The sequence below is a fragment of the Leptodactylus fuscus genome, chromosome 4, assembly GCF_031893055.1.
Source record: "Leptodactylus fuscus isolate aLepFus1 chromosome 4, aLepFus1.hap2, whole genome shotgun sequence".
NCBI classification, from domain to species: Eukaryota; Metazoa; Chordata; class Amphibia; order Anura; family Leptodactylidae; genus Leptodactylus; species Leptodactylus fuscus.
Window position 1 is genome coordinate 209,540,308 of NC_134268.1, and position 14,294 is coordinate 209,554,601.

The following is a 14,294-nucleotide window of genomic DNA, read 5'->3' on the forward strand; positions in this document are numbered from 1 at the left end:
AGATATCTGTATAAATCTTCAATAAATAGCCCTGCGAGGAGCTAATATGAGGCCGGGGATTTATAACGCTGGATCTAATCTTGTCTTGTTTTGCAATTTTTTTTTAAATGGGGCCAAATTAAGGGGGGCTTCCTATCCAAAAATATACAGATTGTCAAGTTCAGAATGCCTAAGAAATGTAAAGATGGTATCATTTTTGTGGCCCCTGTCGGGGCCCTGGGAAACTGCCCCTAGCAGTGCTCAGTTTATCATTGCAAATGCACTGGACAGGGGCTCGAACCAGCCCCTGACATCCCGATCGGGCCCCTGACCAGTGCTTCTGCATTGAGGAAATGAGCACTGTCAGTCAAGGCTCGAGGCCTACTGGGGGATTCCCCGGTTCCCCGGCGGGCCAGTCCGACCCTGGCCCCTGAGTGATATCAAAGCTTAAGCCACATGGATGAAACAGCAATGTCCTCCTATGACACATAGGATGCAGGAGAAGCTAAATTGGTGATCAGTTGATCGTTAAGTATCCAGTGCAAAGTAAGCCAAACAGCGCCTACTACAGGGGATTTACAGCATTGCACTCCGACCATCACAATGAATAAAATCGGGTATTTCCTACCTCCTATTCTTTTTGATCATCACTTGGTGATCAAGAAATTCATTAGACTATTTTAGGAACATAAAAGTATATATGGTGGCATGTAACATATATAAACTGCAGTTGATCCTGGGCCCAGGAGCCTTAGGGAGCCCATAAGGTGACTTTCCCCCATATGAGCTTTAAGTTACGCCTCTGTATACTTGCTGTGTTATTTCCAATAAATATGGCGCAGTTTTTGCCCTGCAGCACTGGAGTCCTGGGCTTGAATCCTAAGACAATGTGGGTGGGTTTCCTCACGGATCATCCCACTGGGGGCGTAACTTGAGGGGGTACAGAGGGTGCAGTTTTACCTGGGTGCAGAAGCCTTAGTGGGCCCATAAAGTGTCACTACCCAATATAAGGAGACCATTATTATAAACAGTATATTATAGTCGGGTGCCAGGCAGAGCCTCTACACCTCACAGTCCGAAAAATTACTTATAAAGGGGCAGGGGCATACCTCCTAACTGTCCCTGGATTTCGGGCGCTGTCCTGTCAGGAGGCCAATGGGATGTACCGATATCAGCTGTATCTGTGTCCTTAGGATGCAGATACAGTTAGATACAAGGTGAGGCTTAATATAAAGAAATTTGCCACAACTTCAATCCTCGATCTGTCCCCTATTATAGGTGGGGTTGAGCCGATCTTGAGATTTCAGGATCAATGTTAAAATCCGATTTCTGATCATTTTCCAGCTGATCCCGAAATTTGCTCGATCGCCGGTCGGGATCCGATCTTTCCCGATCCCGATCGCTCAACCCTAGTCAATGCGTCTCTATGGGAAAAGTCACTTTTAGGGTTGAGCCGATCTTGAGATTCAAAATCCGATTTCCGATCTTTTTCCAGCCGATCGCGATCGATCAACCTTAATTATAAGTTAATGGACCCTGGTGTGTGTGTCTAAAGCAGTGAAATTGGATTGTGAACTCCATGGCGGACAGGCTACATTCCTTTTCAAACCTGCCTGCAATTTTTGCACAGTACTGTATATTTATGTATGGGAGTTGAAGACCTTGTAAGGAACTGGAAAGAGACCATTTCCAATTATTCAATATCTCCAGGTCATGCGGTAAGGAAATTTACTTTGAAACGATGACACAGGATCTTACCACAGTTTATGAAGTCTAGACCACGGCAAGCCGAGCAAGGAAACCGGACAAGCATTGCCAGACATTTACACCTCACATCACTTCTACTTTACAAGGTGCGGAGAACAGGACATGACAGGTGGGAATACAACAACGTTCAGAGGTTGTATGAAGACCTCCGAAAAATGGACAATCCAAGGCTTTGATATAAATCTAGTATACAGTCAGCACAATGTCAGGAGGGGTCTGGAAAGCTGCCCATAGTTTAGTGTGTCTCATTACACATTTATATGTTTTATATTAGAGCAGTGATGGCGAACCTTTTTGAGACCGAGTGCCTAAACTGCAACCCAAAACCAAATAAATTATCACGGAGTGCCAACACGGCAATTTAACCTTAAAACTCTGTGGGTCCACAATTGCGGACCCACAAATTACAGTCATGTGACTGGGGCTTTACAGATCTTGTACTGAAAGGTAAAGCTCTCTGCATTCTGTACTTTTAAACAATTAATTTTCACTATTTACATCGCACAGGATCTGTTTTATAGTTACCGTGCAATGTTATTACATTCTGTACTAATTTCACGTCTGCTATAAAACAAATACTGTGTGATATACATAGTGAGGGGACCCCACACAGTACAATCTGCCCCTCAGTGGCCCCCCACACAGTACAATCTGGCCCACAGTGGCCCCCACACAGGATTATACCTGTATACTCCACAGTAGCCCCCTCCCACACAGCATGAACTGGTCCACAGTAGCCCCCTCCCGCACAGCATGAACTGGTCCACAGTAGCTTCCTCCCACACAGCATGAACTGGTCCACAGTAGCCCCCTCCCACACAGCATGAACTGGTCCACAGTAGCCCCCTCCCGCACAGCATGAACTGGTCCACAGTAGCCCCCTCCCACACAGCATGAACTGGTCCACAGTAGCCCCCTCCCACACAACATGAACTGGTCCACAGTAGCCCCCTCCCACACAACATGAAATGGTCCACAATAGCCCCCTCCCACACAACATGAACTGGTCCACAGTAGCCCCCTCCCACAGAGCATGAAAGATCCACAGTAGCCCCCTCCTACACAACATGAAATGGTCCACAATAGCCCCCTCCCACACAACATGAAATGGTCCACAGTAGCCCCCTCCCACAGAGCATGAAAGATCCACAGTAGCCCCCTCCCACAGAGCATGAAAGATCCACAGTAGCCCCCTCCTACACAACATGAAATGGTCCACAGTAGCCCCCTCCCACACAACATGAAATGGTCCACAGTAGCCCCCTCCCACACAGCATGAAATGGTCCAGAGTAGCCCCCTCCCACACAACATGAACTGGTCCACAGTAGTCCCCTCCCACAGAGCATGAAAGATCCACAGTAGCAGCATAAAATGGTCCACAGTAGCCCCCTACCCGCACAGCATGAAAGTCTACAGTAGCCCCCTCCCACACAACATGAAAGGTCCACAGTAGCCCCCTCCCATACAGCATAAAATGGTCCACAGTAGCCCCCTCCCATACAGCATAAAATGGTCCACAGTAGCCCCCTACCCACACAGCATGAAAGTCTACAGTAGCCCCCTCCTATACAACATGAAATGTCTACCGTTGCCCCCCTCCCCTGACAGTGCAAACAAACACAATATAGTTACCTGAAGAGCTGCCGGGTGTTCTCTCTTCTGTTCACTGCGCGCGCTGATGACTTACGTCATCACGCCCCCGCTTGTTCAGAGGTCACACTCTGTAGTCAGTGTAGGCCGCGTAGTACACGTGGCCTACACTGAGCTACACTGACAGCTTTCAGCTGGATGCGCATTTGCACAACCAGCTGAAGGCAGCGATCGCTCACTAACGGGGAATCCTGCATCGGATTCGCCGTTAGTGAGCGATCAGGGCGACAGCACGCGTACAGCAGAGGGGGCTCTGCGTGCCCTCTCTGGCACACGTGCCATAGGTTCGCCATCACTGTATTAGAGGTTTTGGTTGCCAAGGTCATTTATTATTATGGCCGTAGCAGAACTTTTATGAACAATATAAATTGTATACAACATAAAATATGTATGGTCCCATTACAGTGTATCCATGGTCACGGGCGAGTTCTGGCCAGGTATATAAGTCACTGACAATGTCAAATAATATTCAGAGTAATTGCAGGGACTCGGGTTAATAAGGAGTTACATAGATGCTTTTTTGACTGTTTTTGTATTTATTGCACATCCGACTGGCAGAAATACTTACCAAGTATGATTTATAATCCCCTTAGGGGCCAGGGACTGCAACTCCTACCTCTACACCATTTATAGCTCTACCGATGTGTACAGACCAGTGGTGAAGCCAATAAGGCTAGAAATTTGCATCTGGTGACTTGAGACCTGCGACTAGACCTTGAACAAAAGATTAGCAGTTCCTCAGGGGCGGGGTTATAGCTCATAGTTCTATATATGTTAGTTACATGTATGATGTAAGGACTAGTGTATCTATGCAATTATTGACTTTAACTCTCCTGGTTCAACTATGCAAATGTATTAAATTCCCATACATATAAAATCTACAACATAATATAATATGGGCGTGGCTTAACTAACGGGAGGAGCCAATGGTTTTATGTGTTCTGTTTTCTATTATCGGAGCCTTGCTGTGTGTCTCCTTTTACAATGATATTCAGACCACCTTTTGCTATTATCGGCACAGATCTGAACTGAATAGATTGGCCCTTGGATACCAACACACTGTGCAGGATGTGATTAGAGCAATAGCGCCTCCCGTGGATGCATCGCTCTCGCAAATCTGGTTATAAATACTAAGTAACACTTTAGGTACTCAGCAGTCATTGACCTGTCACTCACCATTGTTAAAGCAAAAATCTGGAAATAAATTCGATATAAAAGCTGCTGCTGAAAATATAACTACTGAATGTCCTATCACAGAGACTCCCAACAATTAGCTGCAATCACTGGAAGGACCTGGAGTAAGTGAGTGTTTTGCCTGCAGTGCCTCCACAGGAGAAATGTGGTACTACTAGTTCACCTGAAATTTAATTGGTTACCCACAACAAGCAACAAACATTTCTTAACTCTCTATAGATTACGTGTAGGATTTGTGGGGGTCTAAATGGTGGGACCCCCTGGTCAATAGAGGCCCCCTAATCCCAGAGGCATTTGAACAGAGATATCTCTGTCAATCCCAGATTTTGAATGGGTTGTGTGACCTTGCTCCACTAAAATATCTCCAAAACAGGGGGCTCATGTACCTTATTTTAGTGATCAGAGATCAGACCTCCACCGATCATACATTTATGACCTAACCTGTAGATACTAGATACATGCTTGTAATAGGACAAGCCCTTAAAGGGGATTTCCAGGCTTAATAATTGATGACCTATCCAATTGGTCATCAATTGTAAATCAGTGGAGGTCAGATACCCGGGACCTCTGCCAATCAGCTGTCTGAAGTTGTTGCAGTGTTAGGAAGAGTATTACGGCTTCTTCACTACTTACCAAGCACAGCTCCATCATTTTGGCTGTGGCTGTGCTTGGTATTGCAGCTCAGCCCATTCACTTGAATGGGACTGAGCAGTGAACAAGCCATATGACCGATGAAACAATACTGCTTCAAACAGCTGACCTGCAGGGGGTCCCAGGTATGAGACCACCAATGATCTTAAACTAATGACCTACAGTAAGGATAGCCCCGGAAAACCGGGTGGTCTTAGCTGTTGACAAATCCCAAGTGTGAATAACGGCCAAATATTTCATGGAATAAGTGTGAATCCCTACTAACAATGGAGCAGAACCTAAGATAATGAACTGTACAAGGGGAAGGGACTATGATACAGGAAGCGGCGATTATGGAAGCCATGGGGACGTGGAAGGAATTTCATCCCTTGAATCCTCACATCTTAATGTATCCAAGTGCAATGGAAGTTCAATGCTATGACACATTTAGGCCATTGATACTAACAAGTGAGGACTGGATGAATTTTAGGCTGCTGAGGAGAGAAGAAGCACGTTCTGACCAAATGGAGACGCCAGGAAGAAATCAGCAGGGAATAACTATCCAATAATAAACATAATAAAAGCATGGAGCTAGAAGCGTGTAACACAGACAATAGGAAACAATGCTTTACTGGCTTCTAATTAACATATGGGAGTCATTACCAGCATTATGTGCATGAGAAAACAATAATAACAGGCTAAAATTACACAAGACATATCCGCGCAAGAGAAGCCCATCAAAGGTCTCAGCTCTATGCACAAAGAACCGCATAGAAATGTCAGAAATCCATAAAACAGCTGGACCCGGAACGTACAGACAAACGGACAAAAACCTGCAAACGTGAAGGTCACTGCTCACCCCCCCACGTACACACAGAAAGCCAAAAATCTACACAAATATGGTATCCCATTACCACCAATGTAAACCCCGACATGAAGTGATGAATTAACTTTGACCATAGATTCTGCCCTTGGCAAGTTCTCGTCACTAGAAACGTCAAGTGTGAACATTACTCACAAGTCCGGGCAGTGCAGGTGGTGCTGCCCCCGGGGCAACCAAGATTAAGAGCTTGTTCTGGCACCCGCAACCTCAGAATCAGAAAGGTAATATCACCAATACAACGTTTATTTATCTACAAGGTTGGTAACAAGTGTAGGATGCCTTGGGGCTCTAATATGACGGTGGAACACCCACACTCACCAAACACCCACACTCACACTCACCAAGCCCCTGATTCATGATCACACCTGCACACTGCCACCCCTAAGTCTATGGTTCTGGATTGGGAGAAAGGTCCTTTTTCATCATCTCCAATGGCCCCTTTAGACTGAGGCCCCACATTGGACAAGCGCAGCTTTTTTGTTGCAGATTTTGGAAGTTTCCACAACATGGGATCTTAGTCTTCAATGGATGATTCCATGAACATAACTATATTTAAATCTGTAGACAATTGAAGAGTAAACATTCTGGAAAATACTAATAATTAAAAAACTTTGCAGTTTTTAGATTATTTCTAACCATCTTAGTGGTGACATCTTTTATCTTGATCGGAAGCCATCAGTGGATATGACCATGAATGCAGGAACTTCATATGGCCTGGGACTTGTCAGTAACCCAGCCATGATGTCCTTATTGTGGTCAGGTTATCTTCTCATACATGTAGTGTCCTCCTGATAACCAGCCATGATGTCCTTATTGTGGTCCGGTTATCTTCTCATACATGTAGTGTCCCCTCCTGATAACCAGCCATGATGTCCTTATTGTGGTCGGGTTATCTTTAGAGATGAGCGAACACTAAAATGTTCGAGGTTCGAAATTCGATTCGAACAGCCGCTCACTGTTCGAGTGTTCGAATGGGTTTCGAACCCCATTATAGTCTATGGGGAACATAAACTCGTTAAGGGGGAAACCCAAATTCGTGTCTGGAGGGTCACCAAGTCCACTATGACACCCCAGGAAATGATACCAACACCCTGGAATGACACTGGGACAGCAGCGGAAGCATGTCTGGGGGCATAAAAGTCACTTTATTTCATGGAAATCCCTGTCAGTTTGCGATTTTCGCAAGCTAACTTTTCCCCATAGAAATGCATTGGCCAGTGCTGATTGGCCAGAGTACGGAACTCGACCAATCAGCGCTGGCTCTGCTGGAGGAGGCGGAGTCTAAGATAGCTCCACACCAGTCTCCATTCAGGTCCGACCTTAGACTCCGCCTCCTCCGGCAGAGCCAGCGCTGATTGGCCGAAGGCTGGCCAATGCATTCCTATGCGAATGCAGACTTAGCAGTGCTGAGTCAGTTTTGCTCAACTACACATCTGATGCACACTCGGCACTGCTACATCAGATGTAGCAATCTGATGTAGCAGAGCCGAGGGTGCACTAGAACCCCTGTGCAAACTCAGTTCACGCTAATAGAATGCATTGGCCAGCGCTGATTGGCCAATGCATTCTATTAGCCCGATGAAGTAGAGCTGAATGTGTGTGCTAAGCACACACATTCAGCACTGCTTCATCAAGCCAATACAATGCATTAGCCAGTGCTGATTGGCCAGAGTACGGAATTCGGCCAATCAGCGCTGGCCAATGCATTCTATTAGCCCGATGAAGTAGAGCTGAATGTGTGTGCTAAGCACACACATTCAGCACTGCTTCATCAAGCCAATACAATGCATTAGCCAGTGCTGATTGGCCAGAGTACGGAATTCGGCCAATCAGCGCTGGCTCTGCCGGAGGAGGCGGAGTCTAAGGTCGGACCTGAATGGAGACTGGTGTGGAGCGATCTTAGACTCCGCCTCCTCCAGCAGAGCCAGCGCTGATTGGTCGAGTTCCGTACTCTGGCCAATCAGCGCTGGCCAATGCATTCTATTAGCCCGATGAAGTAGAGCTGAATGTGTGTGCTTAGCACACACATTCAGCTCTACTTCATCAGGCTAATAGAATACATTGGCCAATCAGCGCTGGCCAATGCATTCTATTAGCTTGATGAAGCAGAGTGTGCACAAGGGTTCAAGCGCACCCTCGGCTCTGATGTAGCAGAGCTGAGGGTGCACAAGGGTTCAAGTGCACCCTCGGCTCTCCTACATCAGAGCCGAGGGTGCGCTTGAACCCTTGTGCAGCCTCGGCTCTGCTACATCAGAGCCGAGGGTGCGCTTGAACCCTTGTGCACACTCTGCTTCATCAAGCTAATAGAATGCATTGGCCAGCACTGATTGGCCAGAGTACGGAATTCGGCCAATCAGCGCTGGCCAATGCATCCCTATGGGAAAAAGTTTATCTCACAAAAATCACAATTACACACCCGATAGAGCCCCAAAAAGTTATTTTTAATAACATTCCCCCCTAAATAAAGGTTATCCCTAGCTATCCCTGCCTGTACAGCTATCCCTGTCTCATAGTCACAAAGTTCACATTCTCATATGACCCGGATTTGAAATCCACTATTCGTCTAAAATGGAGGTCACCTGATTTCGGCAGCCAATGACTTTTTCCAATTTTTTTCAATGCCCCCAGTGTCGTAGTTCCTGTCCCACCTCCCCTGCGCTGTTATTGGTGCAAAAAAGGCGCCAGGGAAGGTGGGAGGGGAATCGAATTTTGGCGCACTTTACCACGTGGTGTTCGATTCGATTCGAACATGGCGAACACCCTGATATCCGATCGAACATGTGTTCGATAGAACACTGTTCGCTCATCTCTAGTTATCTTCTCATACATGTAGTGTCCTCCTGATAACCAGCCATGATGTCCTTATTGTGTCCGGGTTATCTTCTCATACATGTAGTGTCCTCCTGATAACCAGCCATGATGTCCTTATTGTGGTCGGGTTATTTTCTCATACATGTAGTGTCCTCCTGATAACCAGCCATGATGTCCTTATTGTGGTCAGGTTATCTTCTCATACATGTAGTGTCCTCCTGATAACCAGCCATGATGTCCTTATTGTGTCCGGGTTATCTTCTCATACATGTAGTGTCCTCCTGATAACCAGCCATGATGTCCTTATTGTGGTCAGGTTATCTTCTCATACATATAGTGTCCTCCTGATAACCAGCCATGATGTCCTCATTGTGGTCGGGTTATCTTCTCATACATGTAGTGTCCTCCTGATAACCAGCCATGATGTCCTTATTGTGGTCAGGTTATCTTCTCATACATGTAGTGTCCTCCTGATAACCAGCCATGATGTCCTTATTGTGGTCCGGTTATCTTCTCATACATGTAGTGTCCCCTCCTGATAACCAGCCATGATGTCCTTATTGTGGTCGGGTTATCTTCTCATACATGTAGTGTCCTCCTGATAACCAGCCATGATGTCCTTATTGTGTCCGGGTTATCTTCTCATACATGTAGTGTCCTCCTGATAACCAGCCATGATGTCCTTATTGTGGTCAGGTTATCTTCTCATACATGTAGTGTCCTCCTGATAACCAGCCATGATGTCCTTATTGTGGTCCGGTTATCTTCTCATACATGTAGTGTCCCCTCCTGATAACCAGCCATGATGTCCTTATTGTGGTCGGGTTATCTTCTCATACATGTAGTGTCCTCCTGATAACCAGCCATGATGTCCTTATTGTGTCCGGGTTATCTTCTCATACATGTAGTGTCCTCCTGATAACCAGCCATGATGTCCTTATTGTGGTCGGGTTATTTTCTCATACATGTAGTGTCCTCCTGATAACCAGCCATGATGTCCTTATTGTGGTCAGGTTATCTTCTCATACATGTAGTGTCCTCCTGATAACCAGCCATGATGTCCTTATTGTGTCCGGGTTATCTTCTCATACATGTAGTGTCCTCCTGATAACCAGCCATGATGTCCTTATTGTGGTCAGGTTATCTTCTCATACATATAGTGTCCTCCTGATAACCAGCCATGATGTCCTCATTGTGGTCGGGTTATCTTCTCATACATGTAGTGTCCTCCTGATAACCAGCCATGATGTCCTTATTGTGGTCAGGTTATCTTCTCATACATGTAGTGTCCTCCTGATAACCAGCCATGATGTCCTTATTGTGGTCCGGTTATCTTCTCATACATGTAGTGTCCCCTCCTGATAACCAGCCATGATGTCCTTATTGTGGTCGGGTTATCTTCTCATACATGTAGTGTCCTCCTGATAACCAGCCATGATGTCCTTATTGTGTCCGGGTTATCTTCTCATACATGTAGTGTCCTCCTGATAACCAGCCATGATGTCCTTATTGTGGTCAGGTTATCTTCTCATACATATAGTGTCCTCCTGATAACCAGCCATGATGTCCTCATTGTGGTCGGGTTATCTTCTCATACATGTAGTGTCCTCCTGATAATCAGCCATGATGTCCTTATTGTGGTCAGGTTATCTTCTCATACATGTAGTGTCCTCCTGATAACCAGCCATGATGTCCTTATTGTGGTCCGGTTATCTTCTCATACATGTAGTGTCCCCTCCTGATAACCAGCCATGATGTCCTTATTGTGGTCGGGTTATCTTCTCATACATGTAGTGTCCTCCTGATAACCAGCCATGATGTCCTTATTGTGTCCGGGTTATCTTCTCATACATGTAGTGTCCTCCTGATAACCAGCCATGATGTCCTTATTGTGGTCGGGTTATTTTCTCATACATGTAGTGTCCTCCTGATAACCAGCCATGATGTCCTTATTGTGGTCAGGTTATCTTCTCATACATGTAGTGTCCTCCTGATAACCAGCCATGATGTCCTTATTGTGTCCGGGTTATCTTCTCATACATGTAGTGTCCTCCTGATAACCAGCCATGATGTCCTTATTGTGGTCAGGTTATCTTCTCATACATATAGTGTCCTCCTGATAACCAGCCATGATGTCCTCATTGTGGTCGGGTTATCTTCTCATACATGTAGTGTCCTCCTGATAACCAGCCATGATGTCCTTATTGTGGTCAGGTTATCTTCTCATACATATAGTGTCCTCCTGATAACCAGCCATGGTGTCCTTATTGTGGTCAGGTTATCTTCTCATACATGTAGTGTCCTCCTGATAACCAGCCATGATGTCCTTATTGTGGTCGGGTTATCTTCTCCTACATTTCATGTCCCCTCCTGATAACCAGCCATGATGTCCTTGTTTAACTCTTAATTGTCTACAAAGGTGCATATGGTTACGTACATGGGAAAACCCCGGTAAGCCCCATCTCTCCAATATTTGAACAACAATGCCTACAAGCTGCGCCCCATGTTACCTTACCTGGCCATGTTGTATCCCTCACCACAGATTCCCCAATACAGTCTTAAAAGAGTAAATAGTGGTCCGAGAATGGCCGCCATATGGTCATGTCATCAATGCGGGGTGTTTCTCCCACACATGGTAGAGTCATACTCACTGGTGTTGTCAAAAGGAATCCTCTTACATCCAGTCCCGGCACTGGGGAACGGACAGTTGTACACTGCGCCTCCCTCCACTATCTCCGGCTGGCTGGTGTTGGCTTTGGGCGCTCCTATCAATACACTGGTTCTGTGAGAGAAGGTCATAAGGGAGAGATATCAGCACAGTATATAAGATACAGCAAAGTATATAAGATACAGCAAAGTATATAAGATATAGCACAGAATGGTCATGTCCAATATTCTGACTGATACAATGACAGCAACATCAACATAACAGGAATTCATCATAGAAGACAAGAGGGATGGGATAAACTCGAGCTATATGTCATATACAGGTTGTAACATGGAGTCGTCCAGTGTGTGAAGGAAGACAAGGAAGATACCAACAATTATGTCTACATATTAGTATCATATTTTGTAATAGTTTTATCCATTTATCTCACAGTTTTCTTTCTTTCTTTCTATCTATCTATCTATCTATCTATCTATCTATCTATCTATATATCTCCTATCTATCTCCTATCTATCTATCTATCTATCTATCTATCTATCTATCTATCTCCTATCTATCTATCTATCTATCTATCATCTCTATCTCCTATCTATCTATCTATCTATCTATCTATCTATCTATCTATCTATCTCCTATCTATCTATCTATCTATCTATCTATCTATCTCCTATCTATCTATCTATCTATCTATCTATCTATCTATCTATCTACCATCTATCTATCTATCTATCTATCTATCTATCTCCTATCTATCATCTATCTATCTATCTATCTATCTATCTATCATCTATCTATCTATCTATCTATCTATCTATCTATCTCCTATCTATCTATCTATCTATCTATCTATCTATCTATCTATCTATCTCCTATCTATCTATCTATCTATCTATCTATCTTCTATCTATCTATCTATCTATCTATCTCATATCTATCTATCTATCTATCTATCTATCTATCTATCTATCTGTCTGTCTGTCTGTCTGTCTGTCTGTCTATCTATCATCTATCTTTCCACTTACATTGCATTTCCCTCCCGTTTGCAGCACATTGCTACCTCACATCTAGGTCCTAGTACTTACTATACAACATCATTATGGTAAGAACCAAGAACAACACAGCGTAGACCAAGTGTCCGGAGAATAAGCAATGACACCATCACCATATACACCGATACAACTGATAGATGTAGGAAGGATTAACAGAACATTCTAAACATTTATCTAAACTGACATCATAGTAAAATCATGTAATGTGCAAGTAACAAAACCATTGTAATAATCACCTATGTTTGTATATATGTGTGCGCATATATATATATATATATATATATATATATATATATATATATCTACATATATATATATGTAGTTACTGCACCCTGATATCTTATCAACAGAAGACAACAAAAAACAATGAAAGTTCATTGATAAAAACATTTTCATGACTTCTCATTGTATTTGTTGCCTTCTGTGATAAGTCATGTCTTGTCTTTAGGGTAACTTTGCTACATCTGTATATATATATATATATATATATATATATATATATATATATATATATATATATATCTCGATAATATTTCCATGTGACTGCAATTAAAGGGGAAGTTACTAGATAAGTAGGTAACACACACAATCTCCATCCTCTGGACTATAGGAAGTTGCTGGGGTCATTCCCAGGTCCTGGCGGGGTCCTCCAACATGCCGGGACAATTATCTGAGCCTGCACAGTGTCCCCTCCACATACAAGGAAAGAGGGGGAAGCTGCCATTAATTGTCACTTAGCCTTGGCATGCCAGGGGTTAATGACTGAAACCCCATCAATAGAACAAGGTATTAATTCAGGGCTACACTCACCATCATCATCATCATCCTCATCCCATGTGACCAGTGCCAGGATGAATACAATTATTGTGCATTCAGTGGCACAGTTGCCCCATGTTATAATAACCCCCTCCCCACTTATAGAGCCCCCAGGTCTGTGCAGCACTCACGTTCTGGAGTCCGGGATGTAGAAGTCCACAGAATATCCAAAGTAGCTGTTCTGGGGTCCAGTGTACACCGTGACCTTGTCTACATCCAGGTTAAATGCCAGGAGTACAGGGGGGCATTGCAAGAAGAGCAGCAGCAGCTGGGGCAGTGCCAGGCTCCACTCCTGTAGCATCTTGTATCCAGAGGTCCTGAGCACTGATGGAGGAGAGGTAGGACTGAGTGCTGGGCTGTGGAGCTCACACTGACTGCAAACTACTCCACTCACTTCCCTAAGGAGAGGGGGAGAGGAGGAGGGGGAGGGCTCATGGACTGTCCTAGGGAACAGGGACCTTGTGCTCAATATTGTGGGACTGCATCACATTGTAGCCAAGACACTCCAGTGTGGAGGAGCAGGCATGTTACTGAACACATCCTAATCTACAGCATGTCACATTGTAATCCAGGGATTCCTTCTTATTCTATAATATGTAAAATCAGGCATGTTATTTTGTAGCCAAGACACTGCAGTGTGGAGGAGCAGGCATGTTACTGAATACATCCTAATCTACAGTTTGTTACGTTGTAATCCAATCCAGGGATTCCCTCCTATTCTGTGCCATCAGACAACATTCATTGAAATGCAGTGATTCCTTTTTATTGTATACTATGTAAGTTCAGACATGTTATATTGTAGTTCACTGACTCTTTCCATTCTATAATATGTATTATCAGACTGGT

At 44.5% G+C, this 14,294-nt stretch overlaps 1 protein-coding gene across 1 annotated transcript in view; it reads right to left on the bottom strand.

Moving 5' to 3' along the window:
- ITGA8 (integrin subunit alpha 8) overlaps nucleotides 1-13,807 on the bottom strand; it is a 124,599-nt gene extending 110,792 nt beyond the window's left edge. The window contains exons 1-2 of the mRNA XM_075271698.1: nucleotides 13,580-13,807; nucleotides 11,567-11,697 (exon numbers count right to left, since the gene is read on the bottom strand). Coding sequence (XP_075127799.1) covers nucleotides 11,567-11,697; nucleotides 13,580-13,749 — 301 coding nt within the window. The 5' untranslated portion in view covers nucleotides 13,750-13,807. The remainder of the gene's footprint in view (nucleotides 1-11,566; nucleotides 11,698-13,579) is intronic.
- Between the last annotated feature and the right edge of the window lie 487 nt (nucleotides 13,808-14,294).